Source organism: Sarcophilus harrisii, chromosome 4 (assembly GCF_902635505.1).
Source record: "Sarcophilus harrisii chromosome 4, mSarHar1.11, whole genome shotgun sequence".
In the NCBI taxonomy this organism is placed as follows: Eukaryota; Metazoa; Chordata; class Mammalia; order Dasyuromorphia; family Dasyuridae; genus Sarcophilus; species Sarcophilus harrisii.
In genome coordinates, this window is record NC_045429.1 from 454,442,790 (window position 1) to 454,456,391 (window position 13,602).

At 49.1% G+C, this 13,602-nt stretch overlaps 1 protein-coding gene across 4 annotated transcripts in view; it reads left to right on the forward strand.

Annotated features, from left to right (window-relative positions):
* The window catches only part of ABCC5 (ATP binding cassette subfamily C member 5), a 50,672-nt gene extending 37,303 nt beyond the window's left edge, over positions 1-13,369 (forward strand). For all 4 annotated transcript variants that reach the window (XM_031968123.1, XM_031968124.1, XM_031968121.1 and 1 more), the window contains exons 20-30: positions 366-495; positions 1,076-1,229; positions 1,341-1,469; positions 2,006-2,192; positions 5,515-5,604; positions 7,412-7,601; positions 9,325-9,484; positions 10,328-10,406; positions 10,670-10,783; positions 10,991-11,155; positions 11,993-13,369. In XM_031968123.1, coding sequence (XP_031823983.1) covers positions 366-495; positions 1,076-1,229; positions 1,341-1,469; positions 2,006-2,192; positions 5,515-5,604; positions 7,412-7,601; positions 9,325-9,484; positions 10,328-10,406; positions 10,670-10,783; positions 10,991-11,155; positions 11,993-12,094 — 1,500 coding nt within the window. In that variant the 3' untranslated portion in view covers positions 12,095-13,369. The remainder of the gene's footprint in view (positions 1-365; positions 496-1,075; positions 1,230-1,340; positions 1,470-2,005; positions 2,193-5,514; positions 5,605-7,411; positions 7,602-9,324; positions 9,485-10,327; positions 10,407-10,669; positions 10,784-10,990; positions 11,156-11,992) is intronic.
* The last annotated feature ends 233 nt before the right edge of the window (positions 13,370-13,602 follow it).

Here is a 13,602-nt window from a genome sequence, read left to right on the forward strand (position 1 = left end):
GCTTCCCAGGAGGCTCTCGGGCCTGCCTCTTTCAGTCACTGTGCTCATCTTTATGGAGTTGTTGTTCCCTGAGCAAGAAGTGCAGAGTGGGAGATAGAATAGTGCCCATATTAGCCAGGCAAAAGGCAGGACTCCTGATAGGTGCTGGGGATCCGGGCATCCCTGATTGAGCTGAAGCATGATCGGGGGGTTGGGGGGGACCTAGCTGACCCCAGGGAACTGAGGGAAAGGTGAGGGGCAGCTTTGACCTAGAGTGGGGCCTCAGCTTTGACCTAGAGTGGGGCCTCAGCCTTGACAGGGGAGCCCAGGATCATGACTCTCCAAGCTCCCCCCAGCCCATCTTTGTCTTGTGCTCTCCTGCCCAGGGAACACTGAGGGCATCTTCCAGGCTCCATGATGAGCTTTTTCGAAAGATTCTTCGAAGTCCCATGAAGTTCTTTGATACAACCCCCACGGGAAGGATCCTCAATCGATTTTCAAAGGACATGGATGAAGGTATTTTTTTCCTAGAACTTGACCTGGGTCTTTCCTTCCTGACTTCCTCCTTTTTCTCTTTCCCTTCCCTTCCCTTTTCTTCCTTCCCTTCCTCCTTTCTTTTCTCTTCCCTCCTTCCCTTCCCTTTCCTTTCCTTCCTCCTTCCCTTCTGTTCCCTTCCCATCTTCCCTTTCCTTTCCCCTTTCCCTTCACTTCCCTTTTCCCCCTTCCCTTCCTTTTCCCTTCCCTTCATAGCCTTTGCCATGACTTCCATCCAACCCGACAGCCAGCAGCTCCCTCCCATGTCTAGGAACGCTGAAAGTTTGTCTCCCTTGTCACTTTCGATAAGTAATTCAAGGGTACAGAATTTGAGAAAAGAACACATTGAAGTTTGCACGTCGGCTCGAAGTGTAGCTTTGGCGTCCCTGGTGGCAGCTGTGCCAGGCTGTGGGCCCTGGCCGCCAGACCCCGCCTGGTTGCACCCCGGTAGACTCCGAGTCTGAGCACCATCCAGAGGAAGGGCTGTGGTGCAGCCGGGCTGCTGGAGCCTCCCTGGGCCCTGTGGGTGCGTCATCCTTTGTTCTCTGACTTTTCTCCCCAGTTGATGTCCGCCTCCCATTCCAGGCTGAAATGTTTATCCAGAATGTCATCCTGGTCTTCTTCTGTGTTGGCATGATCGCGGGGGTCTTCCCCTGGTTCCTGGTGGCAGTCATGCCCCTCCTGGTTTTCTTTGCCGTATTGCACATTCTGTCCAGGTAATTTGGCTTCTCGTTTTTGCCGAGACTAGGCCCGGGCTGCCTCCCTGCTGCCTTGGGGCTGCCAAGGTGGCCTTGCCCTCCCTGACGGTTGCCCCGTGTCCTCTCCAGGGTCCTGATTCGAGAGCTCAAACGCTTGGACAACATCACCCAGTCTCCTTTTCTGTCCCACATCACCTCCAGCATCCAGGGCCTGGCCACCATTCATGCTTACAACCGAGGGCAGGAATTTCTGCACAGGTTAGTGCCACGTGGGGCCAAGAGAGAGCCGGTCGCCCTCTCGGTTGGCACATTAGTTGCAAAGCTTGGGGGAGACCTACGGGTATAGGGATGAGCCTGCTCCCATTCAGATTCTATTACCCTGCAGGAATCTCAGAACAAATAATGGAGGGAAATCCTGGTTTGCCCTGGGAGAGGTCAGGCTGCTTAATCTTAATCTCCCTGCTGGGAAAGGCCCAGGCACATGGCCACATCCCTGAGAGAGGGATGGACCTCATGACCCCACCTGCGAGGCCAGCTGCAGGGAGGTCCAGCCTTTGCACTGACAAGGCCACCCACCTGCAGAGTCCAGCTTCCCCGCCCTCACGTGTTTTGTTTTCTTGTTTACCAAAAGTCTGGCCTGGGGTTCCCGTGCAAGTGGTCATTGGCCTCCAGACTCTCCCCTGTTTGGAGCCTGGTCCCCATGCCTGTTGTTTTCAGGCTGCAGATGTGATCACAAAGCTGCTCAGGGAGCAGGCCGGGCCATGTGCTTGACATGCTTGTCCTCTGGCCCACAGGTACCAGGAGCTTCTGGACAACAACCAGGCTCCCTTCTTCCTCTTCACCTGTGCCATGCGGTGGCTGGCCGTGCGGCTGGACGTGATCAGCATCGCCTTGATCACCACCACGGGGCTGATGATCGTCCTCATGCATGGCCAGATCCCCCCGGCCTACGCAGGGCTCGCCATCTCCTACGCTGTCCAGGTTGGTGCCCAAGGAAACTGCCCCCACGGCTCCTCTCTCCCTCCCTCCTTGTTCAGGAAGATAGAGTGTTTTTTGTCACTGAGTTTTGTGTCTCTGAAAGCAGAATATCTCCCAAGCGCACCTTCCTTTCCAGTGATCTTCCCAAATGCAGACAAGCTCAGGAGCTGCTGAGTCTAAGAGCTGCAACTATGGCTGACCTTAGTCGGCAGCGAACAAACACTTGTTCCTTGGCCAAAGTTTTCCTAGAAACAAGATGGCTCAATGACTATTAGAAAGTCTATAACTTGCAGAAAGATTTCTGCAAAAAACATGGTGTTTGGTATATTTTTATTATGGAAACTCCCTTTTCCGTGATTTCCCCCTTTATTATCTGCCTCTTCCCACATTTTTTCCTAAAGGATACATCCTCAACATGATTTTTGTTTTCTTGTTATTTGTATTTTCCAATAAAAACAGAAAGATTGAAAGCAAGTTATTAGGCCCAGGCACTTCCTGTCCCCAAGTGGTAGCTAATGTAAAAACAACCTGGAAACCTGTTGGACAGAGAAGTAGAGATAATCCCCAGAGGCCCCTAGCATTCCCCCAGATACGGCTTCCTTTGCTTGTGATGTGGGAGCCTACGCCACATCAGACCCCAGTTTGCTTGGACCCCTGGTACAGCCCACCTCACTTCCAACCTCTTGCTTCTCATTTTCCTGCCATCTCCAGCTAGAGCAGCTTGGCCTTGCCATTGTGGTTGTTAAAATTAATTTTATCAGTTAAATTAACTGCAACAGCTTTTTCCCATTTGTTTCTAAGATCTGTGAGAAACTAATTGAAATTTCTAAGAAAAAGCCATTCTGCAATTTGATAAATGCTTTAAATATACGAACGGGCAACCCTCAAGGAAATAAAACCAAGTTATTTCTAGCCATTTAAAAAATTGCTCCAAATCATTAATAATTAGCAAAATGCACATTAAAATAGTTCGGAGATTCTACTTCGCATCCATCAGAGTGGCAAAGTGGGGAAAAAAAAAAGAAAATGATCGGTATTGGAGGGGCCTTGGAAGATGAGCACGTTACTACATTATTGGGAGACTGGTGAATGGGTACAACCAGTCTGGAAAACAATTTAGAATTCTCTACAAAAGGTCACTAAATAGAGCATGCCCTTTGATCCAGCTACACCCCTGCTGGACCTATGTCCAGAAGAGGTTAAAGGATGAAGGAAAAGTCCTAAAGGTACAAGGATACTTAGAATATAGCTCATTTTGTGATGGCGGAAAAAAAACAAAACAAAACTGGAAATTGAGATTCCCAGCAATTGGGGAATGGTTAACAGTGCTCTGTCAATGTGATGGAGTCTACTGTGTGGTGAGAAATGAGGAAACCCTGGATTTCAGAGTGACATGCAGAGACTGGGGTGAACTGTCCTGAGTGAATGAGCAGAACCAAAGAACCATTTATGCTGTAACATCAGAATTATAGAAGTGAACAGTCTGGAGGGCTTTTAGAAAAGTGAGAAAGATCCTTTCTGCAAAGACAATGAACAGAAAGCTCTTAGAACAAGAGTAAGTAGTTCAGTAGGTAGCCATAATTCCAAAACATCACAGATGAAATTCTCCACTCTCCAGAGATGAGGGATTTTAGGATCTGGGATGACATATAAATGTACCACAGTCCAGGGAATTTGTTTTGCTTGTTTATGTATATTTGTTGTAAGAAACTGATTTTCTTTTTTCTTCTTCCTCATCTCTTCCTCCTCAATTGAGTGGAGGGATAGGTAGGAGTGAAAGAAAATGAAAAATTTTCAGTTGGGATGACTATTATTAATCTTGCCTGTTTTCTTTTATTATAAGAGATCTCATCTCATGAAGAAGTTCATGTATATGAACAAAGTACATCCATAAAAAAGCAATTTAGCCAATACCAAATGGTTTGGGGGACCGCTGCTTTATAATATAGTTTTAGACCAGGTACAGCTTAGTCCACCTTCATTTGATTTTTCTTTCATTAATTCCCTTGAAATTCTCGACCTTTTGTTCTTCCAGATGAATTTTGTTGTTATTTTTTCTAGGACATTGAAATATTTTTTTGGGAGTCTTATTAGTATAGCACTAAATAAAAAGACTAGTTTAGTTATCTTTATTATATTTGCTCGCCCTATCCAAGAGCACTTAATATTTTTCCAATTGGTTAGATCTGACTTTATTTGTGTGGAAAGTGTTTTGTAGTTTTGCTCATAGAGTTCCTGACTTTCCCCTGGCAGGTAGATTCCCAAATGTTTTATACTGTTGACGTTATTTTATTTTATTATTATTTTTTTAAGTTGGTGATATTTTTTTAAATTTTATTTAGTGGTGATATTTCTTTTTCTTTTTTACGTTTTTATCATATTTTACTTATTTTTATTTTTTATAATTATAACTTAATTGACAGAACCCATGCCTGGGTAATTTTTTACAACATTATCCCTTGCACTCACTTCTATTCTGACTTTTCCCGTCTCTCCCTCCATCCCCTCCCCCAGATGGCAAGCAATCCTCTACATTTTAAATATGTATTGACAGTTATTTTAAATGGAATTTCTCTTTGTATCTTTTGCTGTTGGATTTTGTTAGTGATGTGTAAGAATGCTGATGATTTATGTGGATTTATTTTGTATCCTGCCGCTTTGCTAAAGTTGTGGATTATTTCTAATAGCTTTAAAAAAAGCAACTTAATAAGAAGCAATTTGTTATAGAAAGTTTGTGTGATTCAGTGTCTAACTGGGAAAATAGGCATGTGAGTCGACACAGGAAGTCAGTGCTCTCCAGACTAGTGACGAAAATAATAACAAGACCTCGAAAATCCATGTGCTTCTACTGTCTGCTTCTCCTTCTCCAAACTTACTTCCTCTATCAGCAGAGCCCCATCTCTGTAAAGAGATTCGTTTCTATTGTCTTTTTTTTTCCTAAATTGAATTTTATTTTTAGTTCCAAATTATTTCCCTGTTCCCTCCCTCATATATTGAGAAGTCGTGAAAATAAAGCCCATTACAAATAGAAAGTCATGCAAATACATTATTTCCTTATTAGCCAGGTTCTGGAAGAAAAGTAAGAGAGGAAAAAAATATGCTTCAGTCTGCCCTCTGAATCTGTCCCTTCTCTCTGTGGAGGTGAACAGCTCATCTCATCATGATTCCTTTGATCTTTGGCAGTTGATCATCATTATAATATTGTTGTTGCTGTGGGGATTGTTCTCCTGGTTCTGCTCATTTCACTTGGCGTCAATTCCTAGAAGTCTTCCCAGGTTTTTCTGAAACCATCCCCTTCACTTCTCTTGTTTTCTCTTATCAACAGCTGACAGGGCTCTTCCAATTTACGGTTCGACTGGCCTCAGAGACAGAAGCTCGATTCACGTCAGTGGAGAGGATTAATCACTACATTAAGGTTCGATCGCCGTGGAGTTGGTCCTGCCTTTCCTGTGGGCCTACCTAAAGTCGCTTATACAGTTTTTGGTCACCATAAATTAAGTAGAGAGGAAAAGAGATTTTTCTGCCATATTTTGCCATAACCATGATCTGTGTCTCAGAGAAGAGCCCTATACAACATTATATAATCTGTGAAGATTGGGTTTGACTGACTAATGTGAATTTATGTAACTTGCCTTAAATGACAATATCCAAAGCTATCTTTTCCCTAACATTATTTTGAATCTTAGCCAGTGTTGACCAGTGTTGACAGTGACCGATGTCTGAATTAGCCAGTAACTAAATGTCAGCTGTTTCCCACTTCAGATTTCTGTTTCTTAGCCTACATGGGTTATTTTACTGAGAAGCAACAGGCAATAATTGTCTTATACTTATACAGGCTCTGGCATGACTGTAGTCAGTAGAATTAGTAAATTTAAAAGTTATTCCCTGATAACAGCCTTTCATTATCTGTTTATCAGTGCTTAGGTTTCACAGGTGTTTTATGAATGTAATTTCATAGGCATTTAAAAAACCCCTTTCTTTTGAGCACCTGGTCTATAAATGAAGTATATATATATATATATATATATATATATATAAAGGTGTCTAGATCCCGGAGCTGTCTCCATTTGGGGGATAAGAATCCTTTGTTCCATAGTGAGGAACCTTCTCCTGGGAAACTCTCAAAGTACCATATCATTGATGTGTGTATTTTCCAAAATGATGCTAAGAAAGGGAAGGATGCATGTTTAGATCTACAGTTGTGATGGAGACCGCCTTTTCCCTGGGAACAATGTTAGGAATGGGGGTTAAGTTCAATTGAAGTAGACCTGGAAACCTGATAACTCTGTATGACTTTGGAGGAAACATAATTCCCAGTTGGAAATCGCCAGCTTGCAAACCCACTGTCCATTCTCCTTTGACCTAGATTTGTGTTTGTCTGTTTTATGTTAAACGTGTCCGCTTGGGGTCACACATTTTTGTGCCTTGCAGTGCTGTGCACGTTGTAGGTGTTTGTGGAACTAAATTACACTCTTAGGGATAAATGAGATATACCTGGGGGTGACTTGCACCTGTTGCACATCTTGGGAAAGAGGGGATCATTCCTTGTTGCTTAAAAACAAGTTTGATAGAAGCTAACTGGTGATTACTCTCTACAGAGAATTGCAGATTTGTTCCTCTCTCTGCGTACCATTTCTAAGCTGTTAAATCAGCAAACCTTTGCCTGTCAGAACAAGCACAGGGATATATTTTTCTCTGACCTGGCTAGTCTCAGGCCTGACTTGAAAGGACTCATATGCACACACTTGATTTGTATCTCCTCCTCTAGTATTGTAGTCTAGATTTGAGGCCCTAGTTCTCAGTGCCTCCGACCTCTCTCCACCCTTGGGTCAAAGGACTTGCTGCCACAGAGGCTTTTATGATGTGAAATCTGTGGTTTCAGGAACCACACCAGTGGCTAAAATATTGTTGATGAAAAGGATTGCCTTTTCAGTTACAAATCTTAGGATTTCGGTGTTGGGAGGAATATTAGAGTTCATTTAGGCCAAAAGTTGAAGAGAATCAAGACTAGAAAACAGTAATAAATGAGCTGCCCAGCAAGGTCATTCTGTTATGTTAATAATCCTGTGGCCAAAAAAAAACGTAAAGTCATTTATATCATGGGAGAATCTGTTCTTTGATGGGAATCCTTGAGTGGGCTGCGATCCTCGAGTGCTGACTTCACTGAGGTGGGGAAGACCAGGGGCTGGTGGCTTTTTCTGAGGCATCCCTTGTTTCTCTAGACTCTCGCCTTGGAAGCACCTGCTCGAATTAAAAACAAGGCTCCCCCTCCAGACTGGCCCCAGGAAGGAGAAGTTGTCTTTGAGAATGCAGAGATGCGGTATCGAGAGAACCTCCCTCTAGTCTTAAAGAAAGTCTCTTTCACCATCAAACCCAAGGAGAAGATCGGCATCGTGGGCCGGACGGGCTCAGGTGAGGAACCACAGCAAGTGGGAGCTTCTCTTTACCTTCTGGGCTCTGGTCCTGCTGCCCCACTTGGGCCTTTCAGGTCTTCAGTCCAGCTCCCCATAGGAGAACACCAAGAAGGGGGGGGGGTGTATCAGAAAAAAGAAAAGGATCTGGCTAGAAAGGTAACAAGAGACAGGATAGAAGGTCTGTCATAAACTGCAGAAGCCAACAGCCAGAGCTAGAAATTAAGCAGTGTCACTGTGAGATGGAACAGGAGGCTGCAAGCCCAGGCCAAAGCCTGTTCCCCTGGGGGGGAAGGGTGCTTGTCTTCTGACTTTTCTCCCTGTTCCCCATCAGATAGAGATACACACACACACATACACTCACAGACTACACACACATATTCACCATCCACCTTGAGACAACCCCAAAAGCCCAGACAAGTCCCTGGAGACCCAGATTTCAGGCTTGAATACCAACCCTCAGCTCTGTCCAGCATTTCTGTGAATCAGGTATTGGTTCAAACAGCTCTTGACAGCCTTTCTTTGTGCTTTCTGAAAATTCTCTCCAGCCCCCCACTCCTCAGCTTCCTCTGTTCCCACTGAGCATAGAGGAGCTAAGCTCCGGCGTGCTCTTGTAAGTGGGGAAGGAAGTGGAGGCTGAGGACCCATTTGTCAGAGTGGGATTCCTAGTCGGGCCTTTGCTCTCCACGTCCTATACCTGCGCTGCCGTGGGTCGATTTTGCAGTCAGTGCCAGAGGAGCCTTGTTTTTTTTTTTTTAATTATTATAGCTTTTTATTGACAGAACATAGGCATGTGTAGTTTTTCAACATTGTCCCTTGCAATTGCTTCTGTTCCCCCTTTTTCCCTTCCTTCCCTCCACCCTCTCCCCTAGATGCAAATAGTCTCATACATGTTAAACATGTTAATGAATATGTTAAACACAATATATCTGTACATATTTATACAGTTCTCTTGTTGCACAAGAAAAATCAGATTTAGAAAGAAGCTAAAAAATAACTTGGGAAGAAAAACAAAAATGCAAACAAACTAACAGAAGGAGTGCAAATGCTATGTTGTGGTCCACACTCATTTCCCAGCGTTCTTTCACTGGCTGTAGCTGGTTCTGTTCATCACTGATCAGTTGGAACTGATTTGAATAGAGAAGGCCTTTTTACCACCTGCCAGGCAGCCCTCGGTCACCCTGTCTGAGCTGTGAACCATGAGCTTTTCCTCAAGCTCAGACTGAACCATGAGCTTGCCCTCCTGTTTTATCAGATCGGTTTATCAGTATCTTTCTTTCACTTTTTTTTCCTCCCCCTCAACCTCTGCTGAGTTTTGTGGAAGCCTTTGGGGTAGCCTCAGCCAGCTGCGTGCTCGGGGGCCAGAGGATTCATTTTGCAGGATGATGGACATGAAAAAATCTCTTCTCCCTCACCCCTCTGCAGCTCCCTGCTGCCTCCTTCTCTGCAGAAGCTGTGGAGCAGGAAGCCTTTGTCTTTCTCCTCGTGAATCGGGATTTTCCCCTCTTGATCTTCAGAAGACGAAGGAGACAAATCCTTCCCTGTGTTTGGTCTCTCCCAGGTTCTCTTTATCTTGGAGACTAACCTCCATTACAAAGTGGAAGCTGGGCTACTTTGGATACTTGGAGCCTTTGTTAAATGGTTGACAGAGGACATTGGAACTACAACCCCCTCTGGTTTTGTCAGACGCTGTGGGGATTAAGCTCTGGTACTTGTCTCCCCAGGGAAATCCTCTCTGGGCATGGCCCTGTTCCGGCTGGTCGAGCTCTCGGGAGGCTGCATCCAAATCGATGGGGTGAAGATCCATGACATCGGGCTCGCCGATCTCCGGAGCAAGCTCTCCATCATCCCTCAGGAGCCCGTGTTGTTCAGCGGTACAGTCAGGTGAGACCGGGGGTCCCGAGGAGTCACCCCAGGAACCTGGGCAGGTGGCAGGTGGTTGTGCTTTCTTCTGAGCCTTTCCAGGCTCCATTTCCAGATGTTTCTGGGGTGGGCCTTTTGGACAGGGTCTTGCTTGGGGTATCTTTCTGTTAGGTGGGGTGAGCCTTGAATGATGGGTGGGGTTTGGGAAGGCTGGGTTTAGGGGAAATAGGACAGAGGGGTTTGTTCACTGGATCGTCTGCACGGATGAGGCAAGGCCTGAGGGTGACCTGGTGATCCCTTGGAGCCCTTAATGGAGAAAGTTGGGAAGGGCCTTGAGGTCAGGAGAGGGCAGCCCTGGGAATGGGAGGGACGTGTCTGTGATTCTGTTGTTAATGGATTGTACCGACTTCTGAAAAGCTCGTTGAGGGGCAGGGGCAGAGATGATGTTGAAGGAGCCGTGGAGAGTAGGGCGTGTGTTCTGGCTCGTGTGCCGGGCAATGGGGTTAGGAAGAACGGTGGTCTTCAGAACAGGTGCAGGCAAGGCAAGCCTGCTTATTGCTATAGCCCCTTTGGGTTGCTGACCACTGTTCTTTGCGGGAGCCCTGGACTGTGGTCCGGGACAACTTGGGCTCCTTGCACCGTCCCTCCGAGGGGATCCTGATTTGGTAGGCCGCCCAGTTGAGTCTGTTAGTCAGGAACAAGGACTTGATTCTTGTCCTGAGACAAGTTTCTGCCTTCCAGGAGGTGACGTTGGCTCAGTAGTTCTCTGCGGGCTTTCTCTTGTGCCCTCGGCCTCCCTGCCACCTGGGGAAGCCATGACTGGGTCATGTTGGGCCTCTAAAACCCTCCCTCCCTTGTACCCAGGTCAAACTTGGATCCTTTCAACCAGTACAGTGAAGACCAGATTTGGGATTCTCTAGAAAGGACACATATGAAAGAATGTGTAAGTAGAGGTGTAGGGGAGAGGGGGAGTCCCGTCCCCCACCTTCGCTGGGCAGCTGCCCCTCTGCGGTGACCCCTCACAGGAAGCTGTGCCCTGCTCCCTCCCAGACTGTCTCCCTGTGGCGCAGGTGTTTGTAGGGTCACGTGGGGCTGTCTCCCGGCCCTCTCAGTCCGTCTCCTGCCATACAGACCTGGGCAAGGCTGGGGGGGGCGATGTGGAGCCCATCCACTGGCCATGATGGAATTTCCCTTCCTTCTCCCTAGGTTGCTCAGCTACCTCTGAAACTTGAGTCGGAAGTGTTGGAGAACGGGGAAAACTTCTCGGTGGGAGAGCGGCAGCTCCTGTGCATCGCGAGGGCGCTGCTGCGGCACTGCAAGGTGCGGCCCCCGAGTGGTTGGAGGAGGTCTGACTGCCCCTGGGCCCCCAGACCTGGCGGTTTGGGAGGTGCGCCCTGATGCAGAAGCCCTTGGCTTTGGCCTTCCCTGCCAGGGGACCCCAGATTAGCTGCTGTACTGGAAGCAAATGAGTGCTAAAGACTCCTGAGGTCCCCCCCGCGGTATAACCGTCCCTTGGTCCATTGGTAGGTTCTGATACTGGATGAAGCTACGGCTGCCATGGATAGCGAGACCGACCTACTGATTCAGGAAACCATCCGGGAAGCCTTTGCCGACTGCACCATGCTGACGATCGCTCATCGCCTGCACACCGTCCTGGGCTCGGACCGTATCATGGTGCTGATGCAGGGTCAGGTAGAGCATCAAGCCCCCAGGCCCCGCCCCCACAGGTGCCCCTCAGAGCCTCGCTCAGAGGTCTGAGACGGCGACTCCGTGAGGCACAGAGGTAGCTTTGAAGGGGTGGCAGGGGAAGGCAGAGAATCTTCCCAGAGAGAGGCTTTGCTTTGTCACTGTTGACACAAGATAGGGTGACCTGGGACCAAGGGTGCAGGTGAGGGGCCTTGGAGGGGGAAGGAGAGGAATGAAGAGGAGGAGCTGCTCCTTGGGGCGGGGCTTGGGTGCCCCCCCTCCCAGGTGGTCAGGGGGCCCAGATGTGGGTTTGGAAGAGATCAGGCATCCCAAAGTCCTCCTTTACTCGCTTTGACTCCGGCCTCCTTTGTTGGGAAGGTCAGCAGTGTCCTGAGTTAGGAGTGATGGAGGCCCTCACACAGGGGGTCTTTGAGCCCCCCGAGGGCTTCCTTAATGGGAGAGAGCTAAGATGGATAGACCTTGGGGAGTGGAAAAGGACTCTGACCAATGAGTCTTTCTAGATGAGGATGTGGGGTGAGAGGTCTGTGGGGCCTGGGCTCACCTGCAGCTCTGCTGTGAGCTCTGCTCCAGGGGATCTGTCCCCTTTCAGTGAGATCGGATCGAAGAGAGGCTTTGGCAAAGGTCCCTGGGAGTGTTCTGGGAGGCCGAGGAGGCTGCGTATGCCCAGGAGACGCGGGCTTTCCCCTGCTTGGCTTGGCTTGAGAGAGGCGGAGGCCCCCTGGGAGGCCCCGGCCCTCTGGGAGGTTCCAGCCCAGGAGGCTGCCCCTCCGCCTGGGGCTCCAACCGGGCCAGGCTCCTCCATGCTCTGCTCCTCTCTTCCAGGTGGTGGAATTTGACACTCCAGCTGTGCTTCTGTCCAATGACAGCTCCCGATTCTATGCCATGTTTGCTGCTGCAGAGAACAAAGTCGCCGTCAAGGGCTGATGTCCCTGGCTGGGTGTTGCCCATGGAAACATCCCCTCGCGGGGCCCGCATCACTTTCTCTCCCCCGGAACCCAGATCTTGCATTGCCCAAGTTTTTAAACGTTGACATAGCAGTTCAGGACTGGCTTGTGTTTCACCGTCAGGGAGATTCACGTTTTAATTATCGTATTTATTCCCTCTCCATACAAACTGAGCTTTGTTTTCGTCCTTACTTGCACTCTCGAGGTTCAGGGAACCGTTATTATCAATGTCTCAGAGGCCTAGAATGAAGCTTTACTCACGTAGCTCTCTCCACAATCCTGCCCAGAGTCTATATACAGACAGTGAAACCGCGCTCTTTCTTTTCTATTAAACGAGCACTGTGCTGGAGGGCAGAGCCTCTTGTACCCCTTTGGTACAGTTGGCTGTCCCGAGCTCCGACTCTGCCCTCTGACTGTAGAGACGTGGCCGATTGGCTCTTTTCTAAGCCGGTCTCTCCCTTCCGCGACGGCAGATCCTCCTGCCCGGCAGAACGGACGCACGAGCGCGGCGGCGGTCTGCTCTTCCGGAGGCCCACGGCAGCCCGACGGCCTCTCCGGCGGGGTTGGGGCCAAGGCTGCGGGGCTCATGCTGGAAGCACTCAGGACTCTTAGCTGCTTGGGTGGAAGGAGCGGCGGCCGCGGTGGGGGGCAGGGGCGGCCCTCGCCACCGGGGCTCCCAACCCTCTCCGCGCCAGCCTCCCCTCAGCAGTGGGAAGCTCAGAAGTGCCCAAGGCAGAGGATGCACTTTTCTCTCGAAGAATCACGCCCGCGTGCCCTTCTTCCTGCAGCTCCCGGCTGGGCGGCCGGTGCTGGGTGCCCGCCACTGTCGCTGTTGACCGGGAACCTGGGGAGCCGGTGTCAGATGGTACTTTGAAGCTCTTCCGCCCCCCAGACTTTCCTACTCCATAACTCTGTGATAGAATTCAAGATTTGCAATCCAAAGCCTGCACCGGGATCCGTCACACACTGAAGTAGAAGCTTGTTTGTTTGCCTTTTTTTTTAACTGTCAAGAGACCTACCTCTGGTGGCTGACGACTACGTGCTACACACCTGCAGTACACTTCGGGGACCCGTCCCGGGCTGTGGGGCTCTCGCTCAGGGGACGGGCGGCTGCTCGCCGAGCAGCGTGGGGCTGAGGAATCAGCGCTGCATGTTTCTGTCTGCTAGACAATTTGTAACCTTAGCATGTTTGCTAAACTCCTTGTGAAGACAAAGATGTGGGGGGAAATAAAACTATTTTGGGTTTTACAAAGTGCTTGGCGTGTGAGGTTTCTCTGGGAGAGCGGCGGCCGACATCGCCTCGGTGGGTGCTGCAAACAGGGCATTGTGGGAGCGGCCGGGTCTGCAAGGGCCAGGCCGGGAGAGCGGGCACCGGCCTCCATGGACTGGGGGCTGCCTGGCCAGATGGACCAAGTTCAGCCCGCCATGCCTGGATGGGGGGGACAGAAGAGCTTGAGGGTTTATGTGCCATCTTCCCTGAAGCAGCTG